The sequence below is a fragment of the Carcharhinus amblyrhynchos genome, chromosome 21 (genome assembly GCF_965287045.1).
Source record: "Carcharhinus amblyrhynchos chromosome 21, sCarAmb.v2.hapA, whole genome shotgun sequence".
In the NCBI taxonomy this organism is placed as follows: domain Eukaryota; kingdom Metazoa; phylum Chordata; class Chondrichthyes; order Carcharhiniformes; family Carcharhinidae; genus Carcharhinus; species Carcharhinus amblyrhynchos.
In genome coordinates, this window is record NC_137344.1 from 45,465,420 (window position 1) to 45,492,152 (window position 26,733).

General features: G+C 42.5%; 1 protein-coding gene across 5 annotated transcripts in view; it reads left to right on the plus strand.

Annotated features, from left to right (window-relative positions):
* mpripb (myosin phosphatase Rho interacting protein b) overlaps positions 1 to 26,395 on the plus strand; it is a 417,298-nt gene extending 390,903 nt beyond the window's left edge. For 4 of the 5 annotated variants that reach the window (XM_080209085.1, XM_080209087.1, XM_080209088.1 and 1 more), the window contains 6 exons: positions 12,132 to 12,291; positions 12,666 to 12,779; positions 13,523 to 13,609; positions 15,911 to 16,073; positions 17,182 to 17,264; positions 24,624 to 26,395. In XM_080209085.1, coding sequence (XP_080065211.1) covers positions 12,132 to 12,291; positions 12,666 to 12,779; positions 13,523 to 13,609; positions 15,911 to 16,073; positions 17,182 to 17,264; positions 24,624 to 24,695 — 679 coding nt within the window. In that variant the 3' untranslated portion in view covers positions 24,696 to 26,395. Of the gene's footprint in view, positions 1 to 12,131; positions 12,292 to 12,665; positions 12,780 to 13,522; positions 13,610 to 15,910; positions 16,074 to 17,181; positions 17,265 to 19,252; positions 19,317 to 24,623 lie in introns of all 5 variants that reach the window. The other variant, XM_080209086.1, reaches the window with a different exon arrangement.
* Positions 26,396 to 26,733: the final 338 nt, after the last annotated feature.

Consider the following 26,733-nt stretch of genomic DNA (forward strand, 5'->3'; position numbering starts at 1 on the left):
CCCTGATTTTGCCTTTGACCTCTCTTAATGGATCACGTTTATTGTCATTCTCCAATGGTTAGATTAACACAAAAGATATCCCCAATGGTCAAACTAACCTACTGCCCATAAGATTACCATGACAACTCTGGCAGAAGTGACACCAGAGAACAATCAGTCTGAGAAGCCGCTATCTATAACTACGATGATGGTACAGCTGGTGGCCACATCAACCACTGCACACGCTGCGACTTCCTGTCAACATGCCACAAGCACAAGGAATGCTGAACTTGGTAGCAGTATCAACCATCAACAACATAAAGTAGAAGTGAGCGTACTGCTCAGACATCATCTTGCAACAGGAATGGCTCTCCTCTGCCTCAGAGGGCTTTCAGATTGCCCACACAGAAAAGAAGAAAAAGCAGCACCAAGGGGGCAAATACCATCTTTGTCCATTTTGCAAGAAACAATCAAGTGTAACAGCAGCCATGCGTTGACATTACATTTGAACGTAAATACGAATATATGAAATAGGAGCCGAAGTAGGCCATTTGGCCCCTCGAGTCTGCTTCACCATTCATTAATATCATGGCTGATTCGTTTCAAATTCCACATTTCTGTCTAACCTTTTGATTTGCTTGCGTAACAAGAATCTATCTATCACTGCTTTAAAAATATTCAATCACCCTGCTTCCACCACCTTCTGAGGCAAGAGTTCCAAATTCACACAACCCACTGAGAAAAGATTTCTCCTCATCTGTCCTTAAAGGATGACATTTAATTTTAAAACAATACCCCCTAGTTCTGGACTCATCCACCTTGTCAAAATCTTCAATCAATCACCCATCACTTTTCCAAACTCCAGTTGGAACAAGCTGCATTTGTCTAATCTACACTCAAGACAACCCACTCATCCCAGTTATCAACCTAGTAAACGTCTGAACCATCTCCAACCCATTTATATCCTTCCTTAAAAAAGGAGATCAAAATTGCACACAATATTAAAGATGTGGGCTCACCAAAGCCCTTTTATAATGGAGGCATAACATATTTAATTTTATATTCAAATCTTTTCATAATGAAGGATAGCATTATTAGCCTCCTTAATTACTTGCTGTACTTGCATACTAACATTTTGTGACTCATGCACTTGAACACCTTGATCCCTGAGCATCTCCAAATTTTGTAGTTATTCTCCATTTAATTAATACTGTTTTTTATTCTTCCTAAATGAATAACTTCATTTTTTTTCCCTCATTATATACCACCTACCATGTTTTTGCCCACTCACTTAACGTATCTGTATCCATCTGCAAACTCCTTATGTCATCTTCACAATCTTCCTGTCCATGTGTATTCCGCAAATTCAGTTACCATGCTTTCACTCCCTTCATGTAAGTCATTGACATAAATTGTAAAAAAGTTGAGGCCCAGCACAAACCCCTGCAGGACTCCAGTCATCACGTCCTGCCAATCAGGAAAAAATGCAATTTATGCATTACCTGTTTTCTTGCTACCATCCAAGCTAATATGTTACCCCTCCCCCACCCCCACATACATGCATGTGCACGCACACACCATGAGCTTTTATTTTTCACAGTAACCTTTGATGTGATACCTTACTAAATGCTTTCTGGAAATGAGTACAGCATGTCTACAGGCTCCCCTTTATCTACAGCACATGTTACTCTTTCAGAGAACTGCAGTAAATTGGTTAAGCATGTTTTCCCTTTCAAAAAACAATGCTGTGCAGTGTACCACCCATACAGCGAGCTGACTACTGTGACAAGACCTGCTGGGCGTTTGTGCCTCTGCTATAAAGACACTTGTAAACAAGTTATCGAGTTGGCAGGCTTTGGGACAACTGGGACACAGTGGCTAATGGCCCTCGCCCCTGGAGGCTGACCGTGTGGAGGGGTGTTGGAGGAGATGAAGAGAAAATAAAAGCTCAGTTGCGTGTGGAGATGCCGCCGTTGGACTGGGGTAAACACAGTAAGAAGTCTCTCAACACGAGGTTAAAGTCCAACAGGTTTATTTGGTAGCAAACGCCACTAGCTTTCGGAGCACTGCTCCTTCATCAGGTGAACTCCCCACTCAACTGATGAAGAAGCAGCACTCCAAAAGCTAATGGTGTTTGCTACCAAATGAATCTTTTGGACTTTAACCTGGTGTTGTGAGACGTCTTACTGTGTTAAAGAAGGCCCAGAAAAAAAACAGGCCAGAGAATGTTGTACCCTCTTCACCCACTGTCGTCTTCTGCAGTAAGTGTGACAGAGACTGCCATTCCAGAGTGAGCTCCTTCACACCAGGCAATACTTAACATAAAGTTGACCACCAAGGTTCCAACCGTTATCTCGTGAGATGGAAGGCTGCCAAAGGAAAAACCACCCCCACCCTGCCAAAAAGGCACTTTATCTGAATGCACGAAGCATTCGGAATAAAATGAATGAGCTGGTGGCGCAGATCAGCACAAATGGATATGATCTGGTGGCCGTTACAGAGTCGTGGCTGCAAGGTGACAGGGACTGGGAGCTGAATGTCCAGGGGTATCAAGTGTTTAGGAAGGATAGGCGGGAGGAAAAAGGGGGGTGCGTAGCTCTGCTGATTAAGGATAGCATCAAGGTGGTAGTAAGAGATGATATAGGAGCCAAAGAGCAGAAAGTGGAATCGTTGTGGGTGGAGATTAGGAACAGCAAAGGGAGGAAGACGCTGGTGGGTGTCGTCTATAGGCCCCCAAATAATGATCTGGAGGTGGGGCGGGCTGTTAATGCGCAAATAAATGTGGCGTGCAGGAATGGAACGGTGATAATTATGGGGGATTTAAATCTACATATTGATTGGTCGACCCATGTTGGACGCGGTGGGCTTGAGGAAGAGTTCTTGGAATGCTGCCGGGATAGTTTCCTTGAACAGTGTGTGTTGGAGCTGACGAGGCAGCGAGCTATCTTGGACCTGGTGTTATGTAATGAGGCGGGTAGAATTAGGGACCTTGTGGTGAAGGATCCTCTTGGGAAGAGTGATCATTGTATGGTGGAGTTTCTGATGCAGATGGAGGAGGAGAAAGTGGGTTCCCGGACATGTGTCCTTTGTTTGAACAGAGGGGAGTACGATAGGATGAGAGAGGAATTGGTGAATGTTGATTGGGGGAGCACGTTGGAAGGTGGGTCTGCTGAGGAACAGTGGAGGATCTTTAAGGAGATCTTTCTTGGTGCTCAGCAGAAATTTATTCCAATGGTTAAAAAGGATCGTAGGAGGAGAGATAATCAGCCGTGGATAACGAAGGAGGTAAAGGAAAGTGTTAAATTAAAAGCGGATGCGTTTAGAGTAGCTAAGAGTAGTGGGCGAGAAGAGGATTGGGAGAGGTTTAAATATCAACAAAGAATGATAAAGAAGGGTAGGATAAACTATGAAGCTGGGCTAGCGCTTAATATAAAAAAGGATAGTAAGAAAGAGGCTGACTAGGGTGAACGTTGGACCCTTAGAGGATGAGAGGGGGTACTTAGTGGTAGGGGATGGGGAAATGGCTGAGGCCTTGAATAACTTTTTTATATCGATCTTCACGGAGGAGGACGTGAATAATTTGCCGGGTGTTAGCGATGGAAAGATGGTAGGAGTGGAGGGCCTGAATGACATTATTGTTACTAGAGAGGCAGTGCTCGAAAGACTGGAGGGACTGATTGTGGACAAGTCCCCAGGACCGGATGGAATGCATCCAAGTGTTCTGAAAGAAATGGCGGAGGTGATAGTGGATGCCTTGGTGATTATTTTCCAAACGTCGCTGGATTCTGGGGAAGTGCTGGAAGTTTGGAAAATGGCTAACGTTACACCGTTGTTTAAGAAGGGTGGCAGGCAAAAGGCAGGGAATTATAGGCCGGTTAGTTTAACGTCTGTTGTAGGAAAAATGTTAGAATCCGTGATCAAGGAGAAAATAGCGAGGCATCTTGAGGAGAATTGTTTGATAGAGCAGACGCAGCACGGTTTCGTTAAGGGGAAGTCGTGTCTGACGAATTTATTGGAGTTCTATGAGGATGTGTCTAGGGCGGTGGAGAGAGAAGAGCCGGTGGAAAGAACAAAGAACAACCCAGCACGGGAAACAGGCCCTTCGGCCCAACGAGCCCACGCCGCCGCATCACCCTGCACCTATTCTACCCTGCGTGTCTACAAATGGAACCCTAACTTAGCCAGATTCAGGGGAGAATAGTGTCAATTTGGTAAAACCAATCAGCCTAAGAGCACATCTTTGGGGTGTGGGAGGAAACCGGAGCACCCGGAGGAAACCCACGCAACCACAGGGAGAATGCACAAACTCCCACAGACACAGGCCCAAATCCATGTATCTGCACAGCTAGCAGTGCTAGTCACCGAGCTGTTGCGGCGCCCGTCTACCGGTCCAGGATCAAGCACACACACCGACACGAAGTACTAGGCCACTCCTGGAACCTCCAAGAGCAGCCCACGCACGACCCACCGTGTGCATGCCCCTCGTTTGACAACGAGGTGGACCTCCACCTGCGGAATAAAAAGACAAAAACGTTAATCGCACAAGTCTGCTTTTCCGGTGTCGCCCGAGGTTCTAACCCTTATTTAATAGCCCCTACCATAACCCTCCATCCTCGTTTCACTCGTGTCTATCTAACTGAACCTTAAACGAGTCCAACGTTCCTGCCTCCACCACCCTACTCGGTAGCGCGTTCCATACCCTCACAACTCTCTGCGTAAAGAACCTTCCTCTCACATCCAAATTATACCTCTCCCCCCCTTACCCTTAAATCATGTCCTCTCGTATTTGTACCCAGTCTAGGGAGCAGTCTCTCACTATTGACTCTGTCTATTCCCTTCAGTATCTTATATACCTCTATCATGTCCCCCCTCAATCTCCGTCTTTCCGAGGAGAATAGCCCCAGTCTCTTCAATCTCTCCTCGTAACCCAGTCCCCCCATGCCAGGCAACATCCTGGTAAACCTCCTCTGCACCTTTTCCAGAGACTCCACGTCCTTCCGGTAGTAAGGTGACCAGAACTGGACGCAGTACTCCAAATGCGGTCTAACCAACGTTCTATACAACTGAAGCATTAGACTGCAGCTTTTATATTCTATACCCCTTCCTATAAAGGCTAGCATTCCATAAGCCTTCCTAACAACCTTCTCCACTTGTGTCGCAACCTTCATGGATTTGTGAACCTGCACTCCCAGGTCCCTCTGTATTTCTATACTCCTAATCTGTCTACCTTTAATCACATAGCTCCTCTCTGCATTATTCCTTCCAAAATGCATCACCTCGCATTTGTCAGGATTAAATTCCATCTGTCACCTATCTGCCCAATGCACCAACCTATCTATATCCTGTTGTATCACCTGACAATCCAGTTCAGTACCCGCCAACCCTGCCATCTTGGTGTCATCAGCAAACTTGCTGATCACACCACCTACGCTCTCTTCCAAGTCATTTATGTATACTACAAAGAGGAGAGGTCGCAGTACTGAGCCCTGCGGCACACCACTGGTCACTGGCCTCCAGCCCGACAAGGTCCCCTCCACAACTACCCTCTGTCTCCTATTACCCAGCCAGTTCTCAATCCACCTAGCTACCTGACCTCGTATCCTATGCGCCTTAACCTTTTCTACCAGCCTACCATGAGGGACTTTGTCAAACGCCTTACTGAAATACATATAGATGACATCAACGGCTCTCCCATCGTCAACTGTTTTTGTCACCTCCTCAAAGAATTCCACAAGATTCATAAGGCAAAGTATTCATTCAGGAGCTCCCCCATTCCATCCGACTCAATACATAACTCCCCACTTTTGTCCCTAAGAGGACCAATTTTCCCTCTAACTACTCTCTTGCTCCTAATATAGGAATAAAATGCCTTTGGATTTTCCTTAATCCTACCAGCCAAAGCCATTTCATGCCCTCTCTTCGCCCTTCTAATTCCCCTTTTTAGCTCCCTCCTACTCTCTCTATATTCCTCCAGCGCACTCTCCGTACCCAGTCGTTTCGACCTAACGTACGTCTCCCTCTTCTTCCTGACCAAGTCTTCAATTCCCCGCTGTAATCCACGGATCTCTAATCCTACCTTTCCCATCCTTCCGCTTAACCGGAACATACCTCCCCTGCAACCATTTCATTTTGCCCTTAAAAGCCTCCCACTTGCCAACCGTGGACTTGCCAGCTAACAGTCCCTCCCAATCAGTGTCCTGCAGCTCCCTCCTAATCCTGCCATAGCTCGCCTTTCCCCAGTTCAGCACACTCCCGTTCGGCCGGCACTCGTCCCTTTCCATTTTTATCCTAAAGTAGACGGACTTGTGGTCACTGTTAGCCACAAGTTCGCCTACCTCTACCTCACCCACCTGCCCTGGCTGATTACCCAACACTAAATCCAGTATAGCCCCTCCCCTAGTCGGGCTAGTTACATACTGCTCTAGAGACCCTTCCAAAACACATTTCACAAACTCCTCTCCCTCCGTACCCCCAGCTCTAGGCCCCCTCCAATTCACTCCAGATAGATTAAAGTCACCCACTACAACCACTCTATTCTTCCTGCACCTGTCCAAAATGTCCCTGCAAATGCCTTCCTCCACTGACCTCGGGCTGTTGGGTGGCCTATAGTACACCCCTAGCAGCGTAATCTCTCCCTTTTTATTCCTCAACTCCACCCACAGTGACTCAATCCCTGTCTCTTCCATATTGTCCTCCCTCTGCACTACTGTGATGTTTTCCTTTACTAACAGTGCCACCCCTCCACCTCTCTTCAACCCTCCTCTGTCACACCTAAAACACTTATACCCAGGAACATTCAGCTGCCAGTCCTGCCCTTCCCGTAACCACATCTCCGTTACAGCCACCACATCTAACTGCCTCACAAACATCAAGGCCCTAAGCTCATCCGTTTTCCCTGCCACACTCCTAGCATTGAAACAGATACAGTTCAACCCACGAGTGTCCCTCGGAACCTCCTTCTCCCTGATCATTTTCCTTTCACCCGACTCTCTCCCAGCCACCTCCCCACCCCCCCCTCCATATTAGTTTAAACCATTCCTAAACACCCCAGCTAACCTCCCCGCTAAGACACTAGTTCCCCTCCCGTTCAAATTCTCCCCACCCCTCCTGTACAGTTGCCCTTCTCTCCTAAACACCTCCCAGTGATCCACAAAAGTAAAGCCCTCTACCCTACACCAATCCCTCAACCATGCATTCAGCTGCATGATCTTGTCATTCTTTGCCCTGCTGGTACTGGGCAGCAACCCAGAGAGTGCCACCCTGGAGGTCCTGCTCTTCAGTTTGGCTCCCAACTCCCTAAATTGCCTACGGACCTCTACCCTACTCCTCCTTCCTATGTCCCCCTCCCCTACGTGTACTATGACCTCAGCCTGTGCCCCCTCCCCTTTCAAAATTCCCTCTACCCTTTCTGTTGCATCCTTTACCCCTGCTCCAGGGTGGCAGACCACCATCCTGGAGTCACGCCTCTCTCCACAGAACCTCCTATCGATACCTCGGACCCTCCCATCCCCTACCACTATCACCTTGCCAGCCCCTTCTGTCCCTCTAAGTCAGTCTCCCCCTCCTGCCTATCTTTCTGTGCCCCTGTCGACGAACCATGGGGGGCCTCTGGGGAGCCCGGGGGACCCTGACTACTCTTCTTCTTCCTCTTTCCCCTCCTAACAGTCGTCCACCCTTCCTTCTCTTCAGCCCTTGAGACCTCTTCCTGCTCATGGTTCCTAGCCATTAACTCCTCGTTCTCCCTGACTAGAAACGCATCTTCCAGACACCCCTCGAGTTGCCTGACCCGGGCCCTCAAGCGCTGCAGTTCTAAACATTTACTGCAGATGTGGACCTTGGGGACCCGTGACACCACCAAGAACTCCCACATGTGGCACCTGACACAACTTATATTCCTCCCTATATTCCCTGCCATGTCCCAACCTCCTGTAAGCGCCCAAAGGTAGAATGTGCAACGCCCCTTCTCTAAGCCTACTCTCCCCTAAGCCCAGCGAGCCAAAGCCCTTCTCACTCAGTTCCCACTCACTCCACTGCCCGCTGTATGCTGCTACCCCTTTTTTATACCCCCCGCTCCCCCTTAACGACAATCCCCTCGCCTAACTTCCGGTACGGAAGTAAACTACACTTTAACAAGCCCCGAGAACCAGAAGTACAGAAAAAAAGCGGTTTTCAATTCAAATCAGTCACTCACCACAGCCACCAGGTTCAATGCTCCGGAGAACAATGTGATGTTTCTTGATTTTCAGAAGGCGTTTGATAAGGTGCCATACAAGAGGTTATTACAGAAGGTCAGGGGGCATGGAGTTGGGGGTAGGGTGTTAGTGTGGATAGGGGATTGGTTGTCAAGTAGGAGGCAGAGAGTGGGGGTCAATGGGTGCTATTTGGATTGGCGGTTGGTGACTAATGGAGCGCCCCAGGGGTCAGTGCTGGGGCCTCAGCTATTTACCATTTATATAGATGATCTGGAGGAGGGAACCGAGTGTATGGTGTCAAAATTTGCTGATGACACCAAGATTGGTGGAACGGCAAATTGTGCGGAGGCTGTGGAAAGTCTGCAGAGGGATCTAGATAGGCTGGGCAAATGGGCCGGGAACTGGCAAATGGAATTTAATGTTGGCAAGTGTGAAGTTGTCCACTTTGGTAGGAATAATGGTAGGAAGGATTATTACTTACGTGGAGAAAAACTGCAGCATGCGACAGTGCAGAGGGACCTCGGGGTCCTTGTGCATGAGTCGCAAAAACCCAGTCTGCAGGTGCAGCAGGTGGTCAGGAAGGCGAATGGGATGCTGGCCTTCATAGCGAGGGGGATTGAATATAAAAGTAGGGAGGTCTTGCTGCAACTGTACAGGGCACTGGTGAGGCCGCAGCTGGAATACTGTGTGCAGTTTTGGTCGCCGCACTTACGCAAGGATGTTTTGGCCTTGGAGGGAGTGCAGAGGAGGTTTACTAGGCTGTTGTCGGAGTTGAGGGGGTTGAGCTATGAGGAGAGGCTGAATAAACTAGGCTTGTACTCGTTAGAGTTTAGAAGAATGAGGGGAGATCTCGTTGAGACATATAAGATGATGAATGGGATGGATAGGATAGAGGTGGAGAGGCTCTTCCCGCTCAAAGGACAGTAGGACTAGAGGGCACAGCTTCAAGATAAAGGGAGGGCGGTTTAGAACGGAGTTGAGGAGGAACTTCTTCACTCAAAGGGTGGTGAATCTGTGGAATTCTTTGCCCGTTGAAGTGGTGGAGGCTGCCTCGCTAAATATTTTTAAGACGCGGGTTGATAGGTTTTTGATAGGCAAGGGGATTAAGGGTTATGGGGAGAGGGCGGGAAGGTGGAACTGAGACACGACAGATCAGCCATGATCTTATTGAATGGCGGGGCAGGCTTGAAGGGCTAGATGGCCTACTCCTGCTCCTATTTCTTATGTTAAAAAACCTGATCCTTCACATGATTTTGAGCAGGGCCTTTGGTTTGGATGATCTTGGGAGTTGATCTGATGTTGCCAGTAGAACCTGAAAAAAGCACTACAGCTAACTATTCCTGTATGCTCAGCTGGTACAGGGCTTGCTGTTAGTGTTTCTGGATCAACCCACATCACTTTATAGAACCACTTCAGGTTGCATGCAAACTGCCTCAGCATAAACTACATCATTGGAGGGGACTTGAAATGTGAATAACGGGAAAAAAAACTTCAAACTAAATAACAAGGAACTGTTGCAAATATTTTGGGTCCAAGTTGCTGTCCTATTCTGCCCTCTTTAATCAATCATTTGATTATAAACAAAATAAAATTCAACAATTATCCTTGGCCCCTTTCCTAATCTGTTGCCCCCACTGGTATATTTGTATGTTACCAATTCTAATGATAAAATATTCTTCCTCCTAATGGCCTTTTTGTGTGGATGGAAATATTATTTTTCTTCCCTCCAATGTCACCAATTCAGTGACCAGGGGAAATAAATTTTCACTATGTACAACCAATCCAGAAATGTTTGTACAAGATGAATTTTGTCTGTTGTCATTGTGACAATTTACCCCTTAGTTTGCTTATGCCATAGCATCAATTCAAGTAAGCAGTAACTGAGGAGCATGGGAGAGAAATGTGCCATGTCTGCAGATATGAATTGAAACTTTGTTCAGGTAGAGTGTCTCAAAACCAGAAACCTTGCGACCTATATTGCATTTCTGATCTTGCTAGTTTTAGGAGAAAAGGTGACAGTTAGTTTCAGCCTCATGCACATTGGAGCAGTTATGTTGCAATGTGCTTATCCCTTATGAGTTCTGTTTGGCTGTAAGAGAATGGCAGATTTCCCTTTGCTGTGTTGCTGCTTTTAATTTTAAAGGTCGTAGAAGGTATAATTACTGTGTGCAGTGGTAGATGTTGCTTACCTGTCAGCAATAGAGGAAACTGCTGTACCGTACACTGACCTGCAGTATCTGCAGTGGGACACCAGTGGTGAAACTGGCACCATGTGGCTTTGGATCAGGTCATGTCAAGTGGTGTCAACGGTCACTCTGGCCTTTCAGTGCAAAGAATGACAGGTGCATGATAGTGTATCAAAGCCTCTGTTTTATTTTTCGTTCTAATACTGGCCAGAGAGTGCATTAGAATTCTGCTACCTTCTGTGAATTGTGGCTAATTAACTAAAACTAGCAGAATAATACAAATATTTTGGTGGCCAAATGCTTAAATTACTAAAACATAAGAAATAGGAGCAGCAGTAGGCCATCTAGCCCTTCGAGCCTGCCCTGCCATTCAATAAGATCATGGCTGATCTGAAGTGGATCAGTTCCACTTTCCTGCTTTCTCCCCATAACCCTTAATTCCCTTGTCTGTCAAAAACCTATCTACCCGTGACTTAAATATATTTAGCGAGGTAGCCTCCACCACTTCAATGGGCAGAGAATTCCAGAGATTCACCACCCTTTGAGTGAAGAAGTTCCTCCTCAACTCCGTTCTAAACTGCACCCCCCCCCCCCCTTTATCTTGAGGCTGTGTGCCCTCTAGTCCTGCTATCCTTTCTAAGCAGGAAGAATCTCTCTACCTCTACCCTATCTATCCCTTTCATTATCTTATACGTCTCTATAAGATCCCCCCTCATCCTTCTAAACTCCAATGAGTACAGACCCAGTATATTTAGTCTCTCTTCATAGTCCAACCCCCTCATCTCCGGTATCAGCCTAGTGAACCTCCTCTGCACTCCCTCCAAGGCCAAAATATCCTTGCGCAAGTGCGGCGACCAAAACTGCATACAGTACTCCAGCTACAGCCTCACCAGTGCCCTGTACAGTTGCAGCAAGACCTCCCTGCTTTTATATTCTATCCCCCTCGCTATAGAGGCCAGCATTCCATTCGCCTTGATCACCTGCTGCACCTGCAGACTGGGTTTTTGCGACTCATGCACAAGGACCCCCAGGTCCCTCTGCACTGTAGCATGCTGCAGCTTTTCGCCCTTTAAATAATAATCCCTCCTACTATTACTTCTGCCAAAGTGGATAAAGTTTAATCTATGCACTTAGCTCCATGGAGTGTTCTTGCGTGGCCTTCATAAAAAAAGAATTCTGATTTTATGGATATTGATGATTTTTGGATAGCTAGATCTGAAGTATTACCTGTATTGTATCAGATACGTGGAAAGACAGAAACAGATTGTCATACTCAGAAACGTTGAAGAGCATTGAGAGGCAATTGGAACATAAAATTCTCTTTTATATCTCCCTTGATCCAACCAGAAGATGCCAATAACCAAGGGCTTAAGTACCTTTTCTGAAGCAGGCTTTACATAATGTAGAGGAAAAAAAACCAAAAATCTTTGAAGAAGAGATAGCAAATCCAATTATAACAGCACAATCTGAGTTACTGTTAGAAATTTTCATATGCGATATAAACTAAATGCTCCTGAACGAGGTGTAAATATGCGTCATCTTTCAAGTCTCTCCATTCCACCTTAACATTTCCAACTAACCTGGATAACCTTCCTGAGGCTGGTAAGTTTTTTTTCATTTGGCTAGGGAATAATGTCCTGTCTGATCTGAAGTGATTGTCAATGTGATTCATAATGCATGCTTGAAATATTGTTACTGAATAACAATTTAAAAACTGAATGTGTTTAAATGAGCAGTATTCAAGAAGTGCATTTTTTTCCACATTGTTTGACAGTGAGGAGTTGGCATCGTTGCAACGAGAAATTGAGGTCTTGTCAGAGCAGTACTCCCAGAAGTGTCTAGAAAATGCACATTTGGCTCAGGCATTGGAAGCAGAGCGACAGGCATTACGACAATGTCAGCGTGAAAACCAGGAGCTAAATGCACATAACCAGGTATGATGTATCGTCCGTCACTCTCAGTTGAAATCCCACCAAACCATAACATCATAACTCCAAGATTTGCAGTGTTTAAATGAAGATAGTGTAAACAGAGTTTCCAATTTCAGCTGATTTCTGTTAGCAAGAGAAAAGTAAGACCATTCCTACTCTGCCTCAAAAATATATGTTTGTGAACATTGAAAACTGCACCAGTCTTGATTGGGACATTTCACTAATCGGTTCCCTATTCAGGTTTATGAATAAAGTATGGTCAAATGCCTAAAAACATTCGGTCTGTTAATACTCAAGTAACGGTTTGTCTCCCAAGAATTAGTACAATCAGAATATCTATAGGGAAAGTGTGTTTACTGGGTTTATTTTTTCAATAGGAACTGAATAATCGTTTGGCTACAGAAATAACCCGGCTGAGAACAATGATGACTAGTGACAATGGAGGAGATGTCACTGGCCTGTCGCAAGGCAAAGAAGTATATGAATTGGAGGTAAGCTACACTTATGTCGAACAAATCTCTATGAGCAAAATTGTAGAGGTGTTAAATATCCTGCAAGCAGGTTTGATCCTGATTAGAAATCTGATTGTACACGACTGTAACTCTGACTAACAGCTACTTTATAAGGATCTGAGCCCTGTGGTTGTCAGATTAGCTTTGGTCTTCAGAATTATTAGTGCAATTTTTCTTGAGATTGGATCTGATCATAAGACAGTCCGGTGAATCGTAACTGGGAATGCAGGAAAAGTAGGGAAACTGTCAAGATTTGATTGGGAAAAGCTCAGCTGAGCAGCAAAATCTTAGCTTTGCTGAGTTGGGGGAAGCCTTACTGGACTGTTTATACTTACGAAAAATCCTCCAAAACATTTGAATACAAAAACTGAAAATCAGAACCAATTTTAAAAATGTCATTGATTATGCTCTACAACAAAAAGCACTGGAGCAATATAATACAAAACATTCATAAATGTTCTATTCAGCCTGGCAAAAACAAGTTGTGTAAAAAATGACGCCAGAAAGAATTTCAATCAGATCTTACAACGATTGGTGTAGATTCCACAATAAAGAAGGGACCTACTGTTTCACGGTACCACGGTAGTCTGCCATGAACATTAAACCTGAACACTATCTTAAAGCCATGCCTTCCCAATGGGTAAAAGATTCACTGCAGTTTGATGTATGAGCCTCTTTGAAATATTCCAGTATTTAATACAAATTATTTGTGTCCTGTCTAGGTGTTGTTGCGGGTTAAAGAGTCGGAAATCCAGTACTTAAAACAAGAAATTAATTCTCTAAAAGACGAACTGCAGACAGCTCAACGTGTAAGTACTCTTTTCATTATACTGAATGCCTGATGGTAGATCTACCATTTTCTGTTTCAACTGAGAGCTAGTTTTTAAGTTATTCTGCCTTTTGTTTTCCTTCTCTTCTGAGGGCAACAACTCCATTTAGCTGCCAACAACCTTCTTGCTATAACTTTGGGTGAGAGCTTTCAAGCTGAACGGAAGCAGATTTTTTTTTATTATTTATTCATTCGTAGGATGCCGCTATCACTAGCTAGACCACTGTTTATTGCCCATCCCTACTTGCCCTTGAGAAAGTGGCGGTGAGCTGCTTTCTTGAACCATGTAGTCCAAGTGTTGAAGGAACATCCACAGTGCTCATTCATCCATGGGAGACATTGCTGAATTCATCTGATATCCATACACCAGCATTTCTAGCAGAACTTAATGGATAACAGTCAGAAATTAGAATGCTGATTTATTTTATACCAACTGCTGCCCATCCCCACATTCACCTGCTCCCCAGCCGAGGAGAACTGACACTAATTGTAGTATCCAGTTGCTACCATGACCAAGATTCGCCACCCTAGTACAGATGAGGATCAAAATCTGCAATCTTCTGGTTTGGACAGATCATTATCAAACCAGGCAATACCTTTATTGAATAAGCCATGAGGAAAGCTATTGCTATTCTTCACTAAACGTTTTGTGCATTTGCATTAGATGTTAGTCTTTTGAAGGAGTAATAAAAGAGCACAGATTTATTATCAGCTATGAAGTTTTTTTTATTACACCAATGTGTCTAGTTGCTATTCTCAGAACTCCCTACAAAACCCAAGATTTGTCTTTTCCAAGTTTGGAGAGCTGGATGGTAACTTGTATGATGTAAAGAATATTGTACTAATTTTTCCATGCTGTATTCAAAAACCAGTGTGCGTTATTATTGATCATAAAACAAGATGAAGTGGGAAGAACATTGTGCCTTCTGGCTCTAATTAAGTTAGACAGAATTTGCACTGCTTGGCACTCCTTTCCATACAAAATGTACAACAGCACAAAAAGATCAAACTAAGGAATTCCAGCAAATGAATAAGAGTTTAAACAGCTTAAGAGTTTTAACTCACTCTAACAGGCTACAGAAATTGCTGCAGTATTTCTCCTGCATGTTAAAAATTAAATTATGGATTTTGTGCCAGGGTAGAGAGTGACAGAGGCTTTGGCACTGATAAAGTCAGTAGCTTGGTTTACATGGGAATCCTGACTCTGTTAATTTTCATTTTTCCCTCTTGTCCTTGCAAACCAACATCATTGCTAGCTGGTTATCTTCCCCAGGTCTCTGTCTCTTATTCTGCAGTTGCTCTTCGTTTTAGCTAGAGCTCTGTATGTCAACTTTGTAGTATTACTTGTCTCATTATAATGGTATCTGTTTTTAAACCTAGAAATGGGTGCGGTTATATTTAGTAATGTACAATGCAAACTACATAGAGCTGGGTATGAAATCACTTCTGCATATAATTGGATTTGCAACGGAAAGTGGTTGAAGACCTTGCAGAATTTTTATTCTTTAGTGCATCTGATGTCCTATCCAAAACAGCATCTACAAATATTAAAGTGACAGTGTTAATTCAAATATATACAACTTGTATGATTACAGCCTAGCAGGCCTATTGTGTCCACTCCAACATTACATTTATACTTGGAAACTTCCAAGCAATTATCTGATTGGTATTGGTTTTAATAATTTAAAAATACATTTGGTTCCATCATTGCAATTACTGTTAGGTAGTGAAAGGCAGGTGTCTTATTTACACCAGTTTCAAATCCTAAGTTTGAGATCAGTTTAAAAAACACTGTTTTCCTTTATCGATGATGCAAATAGTGATGACTATACAGATTAAAATTTCTCCAGAAATATTTCAAAATCATAAGACCAGCTAAATTAAATGCTCCATTAAATTAAGCTCATATGTTGCTGTGTGCTGGACTTGAAAGTGCGAATGGAAAGTGCAGTGTGTTAGGTCAGAGCATGTGCTCAGTGTTTGAGGAGTATGGATTTGTCCTCACTTTCAAGAATGATCCTGGAGTAGATGGAGGATTTGACTATGGAGGATGATTAGCAATATTCCTTTGTCAAGTCAAAGGTGATGCTGAATGTTTGGACTGGTGGTGCGCTTGAGAGTATAAGTTGCAAGCTGTCATGATTAGCAAATTGAAAGGGCCAGTGTGCCAAAGGCAGAACTGAGTGATGAGCAGCCTGAGATTTAGAGCTATCATCATTGGTTTGAGACAACATAATGTAATTTCTTTGTAAATTCTGCACAAGTACATTTGTTTCTTTAGGATAAAAAGTACGCCACAGACAAGTATAAGGACATCTACACAGAGCTAAGTATCGTAAAGGCTAAGTCAGAACGTGACGTAAACAGACTAAAAGAGCAGCTCCAGCTTGCACAGGAAGCACTGGGAGAACAGCCCATGGATGAAACAGAGCACAGCAGATACGGTACATCAAACATCGGAATTAAAAATAATAGCAAATACTTGTACTGATTTAAATAGAATATGTTTTGTTCTGGGAAATAACAATCTCTTTATGTTTTCCTTTCTGAAATGGGGTGTATCTAGATAATAATCTTGGAAAAAAGGTGCTTGTGGCCAGTACAATGAATTTATTTAAGAGACCACTGACAGGTTCGAAAAATTGAGATCTTATGGACTGAAATGTTTCATCTGAACCTACTGTGTGACATTAGAGTACACAATTGAGCTATTATTTTAATTGAATTTTCTCAGAGACCAACTTATTTCAAGTCTTCCTTTTTGTTCTAAGAGTGTAAGCCAGCAGGTCCCCAGACTTAGTGCCATTCATACTGATTCAGAAAATCTCAGTTGGGTGAAGCTGATTGCTCTGTTACTGTTCTCAGCAAGAAGTCTCACAACACCAGATTAAAGTCCAACTTTAAACTGGTGTTGAGCCTTCTTACTGTGTTTACCCAGTCCAACGCCGGCATCTCGACATCATGACTACCATCGACGCTGTTCTCAGCAGAGACAGGAAAGTGAAAATGCTTCCTGTATCCTATTCTCTCCTGTACAATGACTTCTACTGGCAAAGGCAGGATGTGCCTTCTAATCAAATAACTTGTTGACAGTCTTGCACTGGATGAATGGCTGGGCTTTCATTTCTATGAAACCGTATTCCAATATATCCAGTGTCTTCAGGAAAAAGGGAGCAAAATGGAGACAATGCATCTGGTATGGGCAGTTTGGTTACAAATTTGTTAGGACAGCTAGCTAGGAAATACTACTTTAACTTCCTGAAACTCTGGACATGGAAGCACACAACTTAAAATACTCCTACATTAGCTCCACCATAGAGTTACACAATTCAAAAGGAAGCCAGTTTCCTAAAATCCCTAAAATGTTGTAGAGGTTTTATACCTGTGCTAGGAACCATTGAGAAATTACTGCCATCGCCATGGCTGTAAGCACGTTTTGTGAAAGTGCGGACAATTTGATTCATAAAAGTGACTTTGAACTTGCAGCCTTGAAATTGAGTCTTGGAGCAAGCAAGAGGCCAAATTTTAAAAGAATGAAACATTTTTTCTCAGATATAATGAAATCAAAAAGCAACCCAGATATCCTAAAGATGGCAGCTGCAGCAAAACGAGCAGATCGCACACTTAGGTCAAAGGTAAGCTTTATTCTTTAACATTTCTGGTATCTTCTTCGCTTCAGGTTAAGCGGTAGTGTTGAGTACTTCGGTATATTTGCTAATATTGTCATATGTTTTCTGTCAAACATCCTTTTATTATTCTACTTGATAAAGTAGTTCAGAGGCTGATAGTGTTGTAGTTGCTGGAAGCTAGTATGGACTGAGGATTACACTAAGGCACTTAATCTCCATAATACAGGTAAGCTGTTCAGGAAACAGAGGAAACCTCTACACATTAATAAATAACCTATTATGCTTACAGAATTTAATTTTAACTTACTGGACCTGGAAAATTAAACTCTCCTTTGTCTACTACCTAATCTAAAATAACATTTTTGATTTAATCCAAGATGGAAATAAACATGTTGCGCAAGTAAATTGGGAGGAAATTAGGTGCTATGTGTAGCTCCTGAAACGGTTGATGTGCTCTGATAATTGAGTTTTATACCTCAGGTGTGGACTCAGACTTGGTGCTTTCAAGCCATTCTGATGGTACAAAAGAATATTTTCAGTTTCAAAAAATCATAGCTGTGGTATAAAACAAATGCATGACTTGACTTGGTACATAGTTGAAAACAAATGTACATGAGGCAGCTCTGCATCACTGATTTGTCTTCTGGGTTTTTGAGTTGTCTCTTCCCATTTTTAGATACGTCATTGTCAGGTAAGCCACCAAGTCAGGTTGTATACCATTTATTTGTTTTAATTTTACACACTTATTGTGCTAAACTGTTCCCATGCAAAGCTGATCTTTGAGGTGAAATGTTGAGTTCATATAACAACATTTAAAATAATCCGCTTGTAATTTTTGTCTAGTTAAATTCTTGGTGTTTAGTTTTAAATAATTTGTAGTATTAGTCCAAATATGGAGAACATTAGCCTGATTAAATCTGTTGTGAAAAGCTGTTCTCGCTTTCTTCTTTTATTACAACCAATGCCCTATTCGCAAGTGAGGTTTTACTGGATAAAAATGGAAATCCTTTTTTGCAATGTTTTCCTCCCCTCCTCCTCACTGAAGGTAGTGGTTCCTTCCTAGGATGATTGTCTTCCGGGGATATGGGCTGGTTACCCTCTGATATTTCCATAACTTAATTCTTTTTTTTTTAAAAGTTAAGTGAAGTGCACATTTTTTGAAAAAGCCTCCATGTAAAGTGGCCAATATTAAGTATGATTCACCAAGTAGTGCCCTGTTTGGAAAGTCAGCAACATTAGAGAAATAAAGGGAGATAGATAAGAGTTACTTGAGAACTAAATCAATGCATCAACAGTAGTAAGCTACAGAGCTGCATATGGAGTATCAGGGAAGCAGCTTGCCTTTTCTTGTTTGGGGTTGCTGGGGGAGTCATTTTTCATTAAGAAAATAATGAGGAAATTTTTTGACATTAATTTTTTTGTAGTATAATACACCTTTGAAAGATTCATCAAAGCTAAGATGGGAACGATAGTCTTTGCACTGATGGGGGAAATCTATCATTGCTAGCATAGGAGTAATAGTCGATGAAGGAACAGCGCTCTAAAAGCTCGTGATTCCAAATAAACCTGTTGGACTTTAACCTGGTGTTGTGAGACTTCTTACTGTGCTTACCCCGGCCCAATGCCAGCATCTCCACCTTAGATGCCATGTGCACTGTACTGTTAATGGTGTGTCTGCATTGGCTGTATCCTTAAAGGTAGAGTGTAAGACCACTGAAAAGGGGAGAGAGCAATGGAAAACTCTTTTTAAACCTATATGAAAAAAAATCTTTCAGCCACTTTTGTTGGTGAAGGAAAAGAACAAAGTCACTCAGATCAGCTTGCATGGAAGAACCACCATAGACTACTCTGTGTCTTGTTACTTTTCATAGATTACCCCTTGAAACAATATTGGGCAGAATCCAGCCAAAATTATTAGTCTGTGGTTCATAGGTTAATAGTGATGCTTTGCTTTCTAACCTTATTTCATTTTGCTCCCCTTTGTCATCCTTTAGTCTGTGAGTAAAGCGCTGGCATGGGACAGCTAGAGCTACTTGATGATTGACACCTTCCCTTTAGGTAAACCACTATTGGTTATTGTCACTGAGTGAAGGCATGTCACTGTGGGAGTTGGAATTTTTTTGTGTGTGTCATGCACTGGGATTTGTCTGGGTTTGTTTCCTGGACTCTGCGTTGGCCTGTGTGGAATTAAATCTCTTTGCTGTGTCTGCAGGCGAATTTTTAAAACATCAGATGAACCAGAGATTCTAAATTTATTTTAAAATTTTGATTTCTGCCCAACAACCTTATCAGTTCTTTCACAGTGTCACAACGCAGAAATGTTGCAGTGTACTGATATCTGCCTTAATAATTAGCATGATCTAAAATGGAATTTGATAGCTTGTACAATGGTTCAACTGGTGGGAAATAATTGTGGGCATCTTTAAGTTGGAGTTCCTTAATTTTTGACCTTGATTGCAAGTTATTTCAAACAGTGGAAGCAAGTGTGAAACTCTCTCCCACTACAAGTATTAGATGCTAGCTCAATTCATTTTAAATCTAAGAGTGATAGATTTTTAGAGCCATGGTTTTAAAGAAGGTGGAACCAAGGTGGGTGGATAGAGTTGGGGTGCCGATCAGCCATGATCTAATTGAATGGCACAACAGGCTTGTCCGGCTGAATGGCCTACACCTGTTCCTAAGTTAGACCAACACACATCTTTGGCTGGTGACCTAACAACAGCATTAGAGGTTTAGTACAATCGCCTGGCCTCTGTGTTTCTTTTATGCTTACTTTGTATGTCGTCCATTTCCATTGGTTTGGCAAATCAATGCAATGCTTTGTCACAATTATTGCAAACTGTGGGTGTATGAATATTAAAATGTTCTTGTTTGATTTGTGCATGCTTGTTAAGACTGCTGCAAAATTAAACGTCTTGCACTTTGTGTCCATGACTGGTGCAGAATGTTCCACTTTGCTGAGTATCAACTAGTTTATTAATGGAGGATTCCCAGTTCTATTGTCTCAATGTTTATCGGCATGAGCCGCAAAACTGCAACTTGGTTAGGCTATTTACTGGCTATTTTACGCATCAGTTGTCTAAACTTCCTGAAAGTGGGATAGCGTAACAGGCGCTAAGCGTTGTCAGCTATGTTTCTTGAGAGCAAATAATCTCGCTTCCAACAAGGTAACAATCTCATCATTGTTATAATCTGCACTGTAGCTAGGCCTACCTTTGATTCTTTTTTAAATTCAATGAGGAAGAGAACCTTTCACGCTGAGGTGTGCTGGTGATATCTTGCTATTAGAATGCTATAGCTACATATCCAAGGGTGCTACAAAGTCCAGTTAACATGATTGAGATTAGTGTCTTGTAATAATTGACTTTCCCAAACCATATATGTCTTCTGAAATTCATATAGGTGTTGGCCATACGTATGTTTTAGTAGGTGTTATTTGTGACATGATACGTCAACAACCTAGTCAAATTACCTAGAAGATTGGGTAGTGCAATGAAGGGGGTAAAATATTATTTGAAAATTTTGGTGGTTTGAATTTAGCTCTGATGAGATTTCATCCTCCTGTACTGATTGAGCATTCTGAATCTGAGGACAAGTTCATTGCAAACAAATATTAGGTCATTAATGAATGAGCTTCATCTTGCATCAAATCCCCCTATTGATCTTTTGACAGTGGTGTTCTGCTGTTGTCATTGTTAGCAAAAAGTGGGAATATTTTATTTGCCAGTCTCTCTTACCTGAAGTGCACATCGTCTTCATACACTTTTTCTTGATTTGATTAACATTTAACTTTATCCTCAGGTATGATATTACAGATTTGAAAGTACAGCTAGCTTGTGCCCAACCCTGTGATTTGAATGTGGATCACATTAGTTTGGATAATGTGTCCTGCAGAATAGGAAAAAATGGAAAAGAGCTCGTACTTACTTGCCATCCTTAACATAATGGAATGTCCCAAGGTGTTTCACATTACAAAATCAAGCATAACACCAAGTCACACCAAGAACTTTTCGATGGCACAGTGGTTAGCACTTCTATCTTACAGTACCAGGGACCCAGGTTCAATTCTAGCCTGGAAGGACTGTGTGGAGTTTGCACATTCTCCCCATGTCTGCACGGATTTTCTACCGGTGCTCCGGTTTCCTCTTGATAGTCCAAAGATGTGCAGGTTAGGTGAACTGGCTATGCTAAATTTATCCCTTAGTATCCAAAGATGCATAGGTTAGGTGGATTAGCCATGGAAAATGTGCAGGTTTACGGGAATAAGGCAGAGGAGAGGGCTTGGTGGGAAGCTCTTTTGGAGAGTTGGTGCAGGCTCGAAGGGTGTGATGGCCTCTTTCTGTACTATAGCGATTCTGTGGATGCACAGACCTGCACTGTAATTGCCCAGGAAGTTTAAGCATCTGATAGGCTGAATTGTGCTGTCCGGGACGATCCACGGAAGACTCCGACACTGAGATTTGGGCCAGGCAAACTGGACTTACCCAGATACTTATCCTGGAAATTATTCCAGTTATCTGGCATAACTGAACTCAGCAACACAACCAACCCCCCTAATAGCCCACCAAGTCAATCTGGCTGCACTCTTGACCTGATCCAATCTATCCCTCATACAAGCCCCTCAACCCCAGCCAAATGCCCCAACCCTAAACCCCCGCCCCCCCAACCCCAACCTAACCATCTCAGCCAATCACCCACCCACTCATAAACATACCTGAATACAACACTTACTGCTGTGATAAGGGGCATGTCCTCTTTGTCCATCATCATCTATGTTTGCCAGACCAGAATCTTTGTCATTGAGGTAGGTTTTGAGGAGTATTTTAAAGGAGGAGAGCAAGTCAGAGCGATGGGGGAGATTTAGGGAGAGTTTTCCAGGGTTTGGGACCTGGGCAGCTGAAGACGTGGTTACCAATGAAGAAGCATTTAAAACAGAGGATACGCAAGACCAGAATTAGATGAACTGAGAAATCTGAGCGTTGTGGAGCTGGATTAGTGGTAGGGAGGGGCAAGGCCGTGGAGGAATTTGAAAAAAGAGAATGAAAATTTCAAAATCTTGCTTTAACCAGGAGCCCATTTTTAGGTCAATGAGCACAGGGGTTATGGGGAGTAAACTTGCTGAGTGATATGACGTGAATAGTACAGCTTTGGATTACCAAGCTTGTGTGTGTTTTGGGGCGAGGGGGTGTAGAATGTGAGAGGCCAGCCAAGAGTGTGTTAATAAACTTGAACCTGACAATAATCATACAGTCTCACCCAGGTCCTATTCCCATAACACCATATTTACCCAGCTAACCCCCTGACACTTGGATCAATTTAGCATGGCCATTCAACCTAACCCGCACATCTTTGGACTGCTAATGAAAGTAGGAATGAGGGTTTCAGCAGCAGATTAGCTGCAATAGGGGTAAGGTCGAGCAATATGACAGAGATGAAACGTGGGAGATCTTAATGATAGTGTGAATAAGATTGGAAGCTCACCTCAAATGTGACACCAAAGCTGCAATGAAATTGTTTAATTCGGACTTTTGCCAGGGACGAGACTGAGTCGGGAGTTAGGGAGTGGAGATGGGGCTGGCCTTAAAAATATTTAGAACATTTAAATCATTGTTTAATTAAAAACATTTTTAATCATCCAATACTGTGTATCAGATAAGCAGTCTGGTAATCTAGTAACAGGACCTTGAGTTTACCTGCAAAATGGGACATTACCAACTAAAACCCTGTTGTTTGTTTTGCAGTCATGTGGTGCCTATTTTAATTACAGCTTTTGTTGTCTTTGTCCTGCATGTCTGATATTATTGCTGACAGTTCATTGTTCAGTTTATCATTTAATGTGCAAAATAATCTTGTTGCATTGTTTGTATAAGGTGAATTAAATGGTATGCAACAATTTCTCTGAAAATGTACACCAATAAACTACTTTTCTACAGCATTCATGGTTACAATATGTCAAATAGATATTTGTTACATGTGAAATACAACTATTGTGTCTTACCCATTGTTAGTCATCCTGTCAATTCGAGTGAATTAGCTTCTGGAACTTCATACATTTGTCCTAACATTACATGAAACATAAATCTAACATGTTTACAGTAACATGTAGTGTACAGCCAGCTATCACCAAATTCTTTTGAAACAGGTGATGCAAATATTTCACATCTTGTTTTTATTCCAATTCAATGAAATCAAGTCCAATTCAGAGTCTCAAATTGAGACATTCCCGATCCAAGCTGACAAGACAGGGCTCTCACCACCTGTCTTGGGCTTGATCTACATGATCCAAGTTGATTGGAGTAGGTATAGCTCCTCTTCCAAGGCTTGATCTCATTTGCATCTTAGCCAAAAGGCCGAGATGCCGCTTTTAAAAATTGCTTCAAATGAAGCTAAAATGTAACCTAATGACTTCAACCAAACACAGCATGTCGACATTACACTTGATCTTCGCCATCTTTGAATTGGTCAAAACGTGGCACTCTAGCACAGTGGTTAGCACTGCAGCTTTGCAGCTTCACAGCTTCAGGGACCTGGGTTTGATTCCTGGCTTGGGTCACTGTCTGTGTCGAGTTTGCACATTCTCCCCATGTCTGCGTGGGTTTCCTCCCACAGTCCAAAGATGTGCCGGTTGGGTTGATTGGCCATGTTAAAATTATCCTTTAGTGTCCTGAGATGTGTAGGTAAGAGGGATTAGCAGGTAAATGTGTGGGGATACGGGGGTAGGGCCTAGGTGAGATTGTGGTTGTTGCAGACTCGATGAACCAGATGGCTTTTTTCTGCACTGTAGGGTTTCTATGATTCTATGAAAACAGGCTTCCAAACTATAAGTTTGAGTTAAGAGAATTGATCAATTTTAAAGTTTATTTATTAGTGTCATAAGTAGGGTTTCATTAACACTACAATGAAGTTACTGTGAAAATCTCCTAGCTGCCACACTCTGGTACCTGTTTGGGTGCCCTGAGGGAGAATTTAGCATGGCCAGTGCACCTAACCAGCATGTCTTTTGGTCTGTGGGAGGAAACCGGAGCACCCGGAAGAAACCCATGCAGACACGGGGAGAATGTGTGGCCTCTGTACAGACAGTGACCCAAGCCGGGAATTGAACCAGGTTCTGGAGCTATGCGGCAGCAGTGTTAACCACTGCTAGTTAGTTAACTGTGGTTACTGGCAAGAACAAGGACAGCTATAAAGAATCTTTAGCATTTTATAGAAAATTATTGACTAAGCTTTAAATTTTTGATTTTTGTCTACCTCGAATCCTGCTACTAGCCAAGTGTAATTGAATACTGGTAAGAAAGTTACCAGTTTTATGCCTTGATCTGATTGTGTGCTGCACTGAAGGTTGTTTATCCTGCCTTCCTTTCACAGAGTCTCAAAGAAGGACTTACTGTTCAACAGAGGTTTCATCTATTTGAAAATAAGGAGACAAAAGAATTTTAAGAGCTCCTTTGCATGTATGAGACGAGCATCGTGCCCCTGCAGGAAATCACAGCTCAAAGATGACCTCTTGATGCGAGCTTTGGGGTTGCTGCAGCCTTGAAAAACAAGCTGTATTTAAAAACACACACACACACACACACACATAATTTCCCCTAGATTATTATTGTAAAGTTCTAGCATTTACTTTTGAGCTCCATGCATTGCAGACGCTGCGATTAGTCTGATTGCAATCTCTAACTGTAAATACTATATAGGGATTCGCTTCTTTGTTTTGATGTTTGGGGTTCTTGCTGTCCCTCACAAAGTCTGTAAAGCTGATTTATATACACTGCTGTATAAGCTACTGTGTAAACAAATGGGGAATCCTTTTTAGGAAAAAAATGAAAGACACTACTTGTATATAACCACAAGAGAGGGGGATGCTTGTGTATTTTCAATTTTGTTTATTGGACTGAAAGTTGAAGCTTGATCTGGATGTTGAATATTGGACCAGAAGGTACAAGTAAGACTCAGTGTCCCATTTTACCAGTCTGCAAAATACACTCTCTCTCTCTCTCCCCCTCCGCTCCCCCCCTCCGTACAAAACAAATCTTATTAAAATTCTCACAACCTTCCATGATTCGGTTTTGCGTTTTTTTTTGTAAGCCCATTAACTAGGGCTGTAACTAAACTTTGGAACTTTTAAAAAAAAATTTTAGATAAGGTTGGCAGTGGTTTTGAAGCTTTATTCATTTTGATACTGTTATACATGCTGTTTCTACAGCTGCCAGTGAGGAACATATATCTGTACTAAAGTGATTCTGTGGACTGAGAATTTTAAAGGAACTGCCAGAATATGACAAGTATAAACAAGCAACTTGTACCGTTAATCTTTCATTGACACTAACCTATATTCTAATTTTTGAACCAAAAGCCTAAGTAATCTATCTTTTGGTGAGCACTTGCTATTTCTTGTACTCTGGCACTGTTGGTCGTTCCTGTGCAGAATAATTTCACCAAGACCCTATATTGCATTTTGTGTATTAATCAAGTGACTTTTTGTAAAGTTCAAGTGAAGTAATGGCATTGGAAAACAACTGAGCGACCACCAGATGACAGTGGGTAGGTTGTAATTTGACCATTTGCGCAGTTACAGTTTAATATTGTAGGGAAAACATGAACAAAGAAAAAGGATCTCTTCAAGTTCAGCCTTTTTGACAGCTGCCAGCACTTCAAAGAAGAATCCACGGCAGATAAAATGCAAATAACTGTAACTGATTTACATGGTACTAATGGCATGTTGTTTGAGTAAATGTGCTTACACTACCTTGAAAACGACAAGCCGGAGTGATGTGAAGGAGTGTGTTTGTGTCGTTTTGATTGATAATTTCATATTTCAGTCGCGCTAGCCCACCAAAGGGATACTGTTTCTCAGAAAATAAAAAAAACAATAAACTCTAGGATCTAAAGACATTGGTACTTTTTTTTTCCCCTGTATGTGCAGAAAAGGTATCATCTTGCTGTGTGTGTGAGAGAGTGTGTGAAGGGGATATTGGTAGCTTTGTTGCTTCTGCCACTGGCAGGCCCCTGTATTTATTTAAATGTGCTGAATTTGCTCCCCTTCCCAGTAATAAAAACTGCTGTCTGTGATTGTAAATACACAGTAAATACCACACCACCTAACTTTGCATATGTTAGCAATAAAATATTTTTGCACCAGGTCTGAATGTTGTTTGTGAGCCTCCATCTGCATTAAAAATGCCTAGCGTACAGAACAAAACACTCAAAAGTTAGACGAGATTAGTTATTTATTCAGCAAAATTTAGTGTCATTTTGGGACCGTGCATTGTTCTTTCGCCCCCATGGATCTAAATTTGAATGTAAAGTGGGATACATGTATTACTGTTGCACACATTTCTCTGAAGGGCGTGGGAGAATAAATCTTTCTTACGGCCCTCATTTTCCTCCCATGGCACATCTTTTGTCATTGATTTGCTATCTGTTAGCTTTGAAATATTACTGAAACAGGAATTAGAATATGTTCAAAAAAATGTCAGTA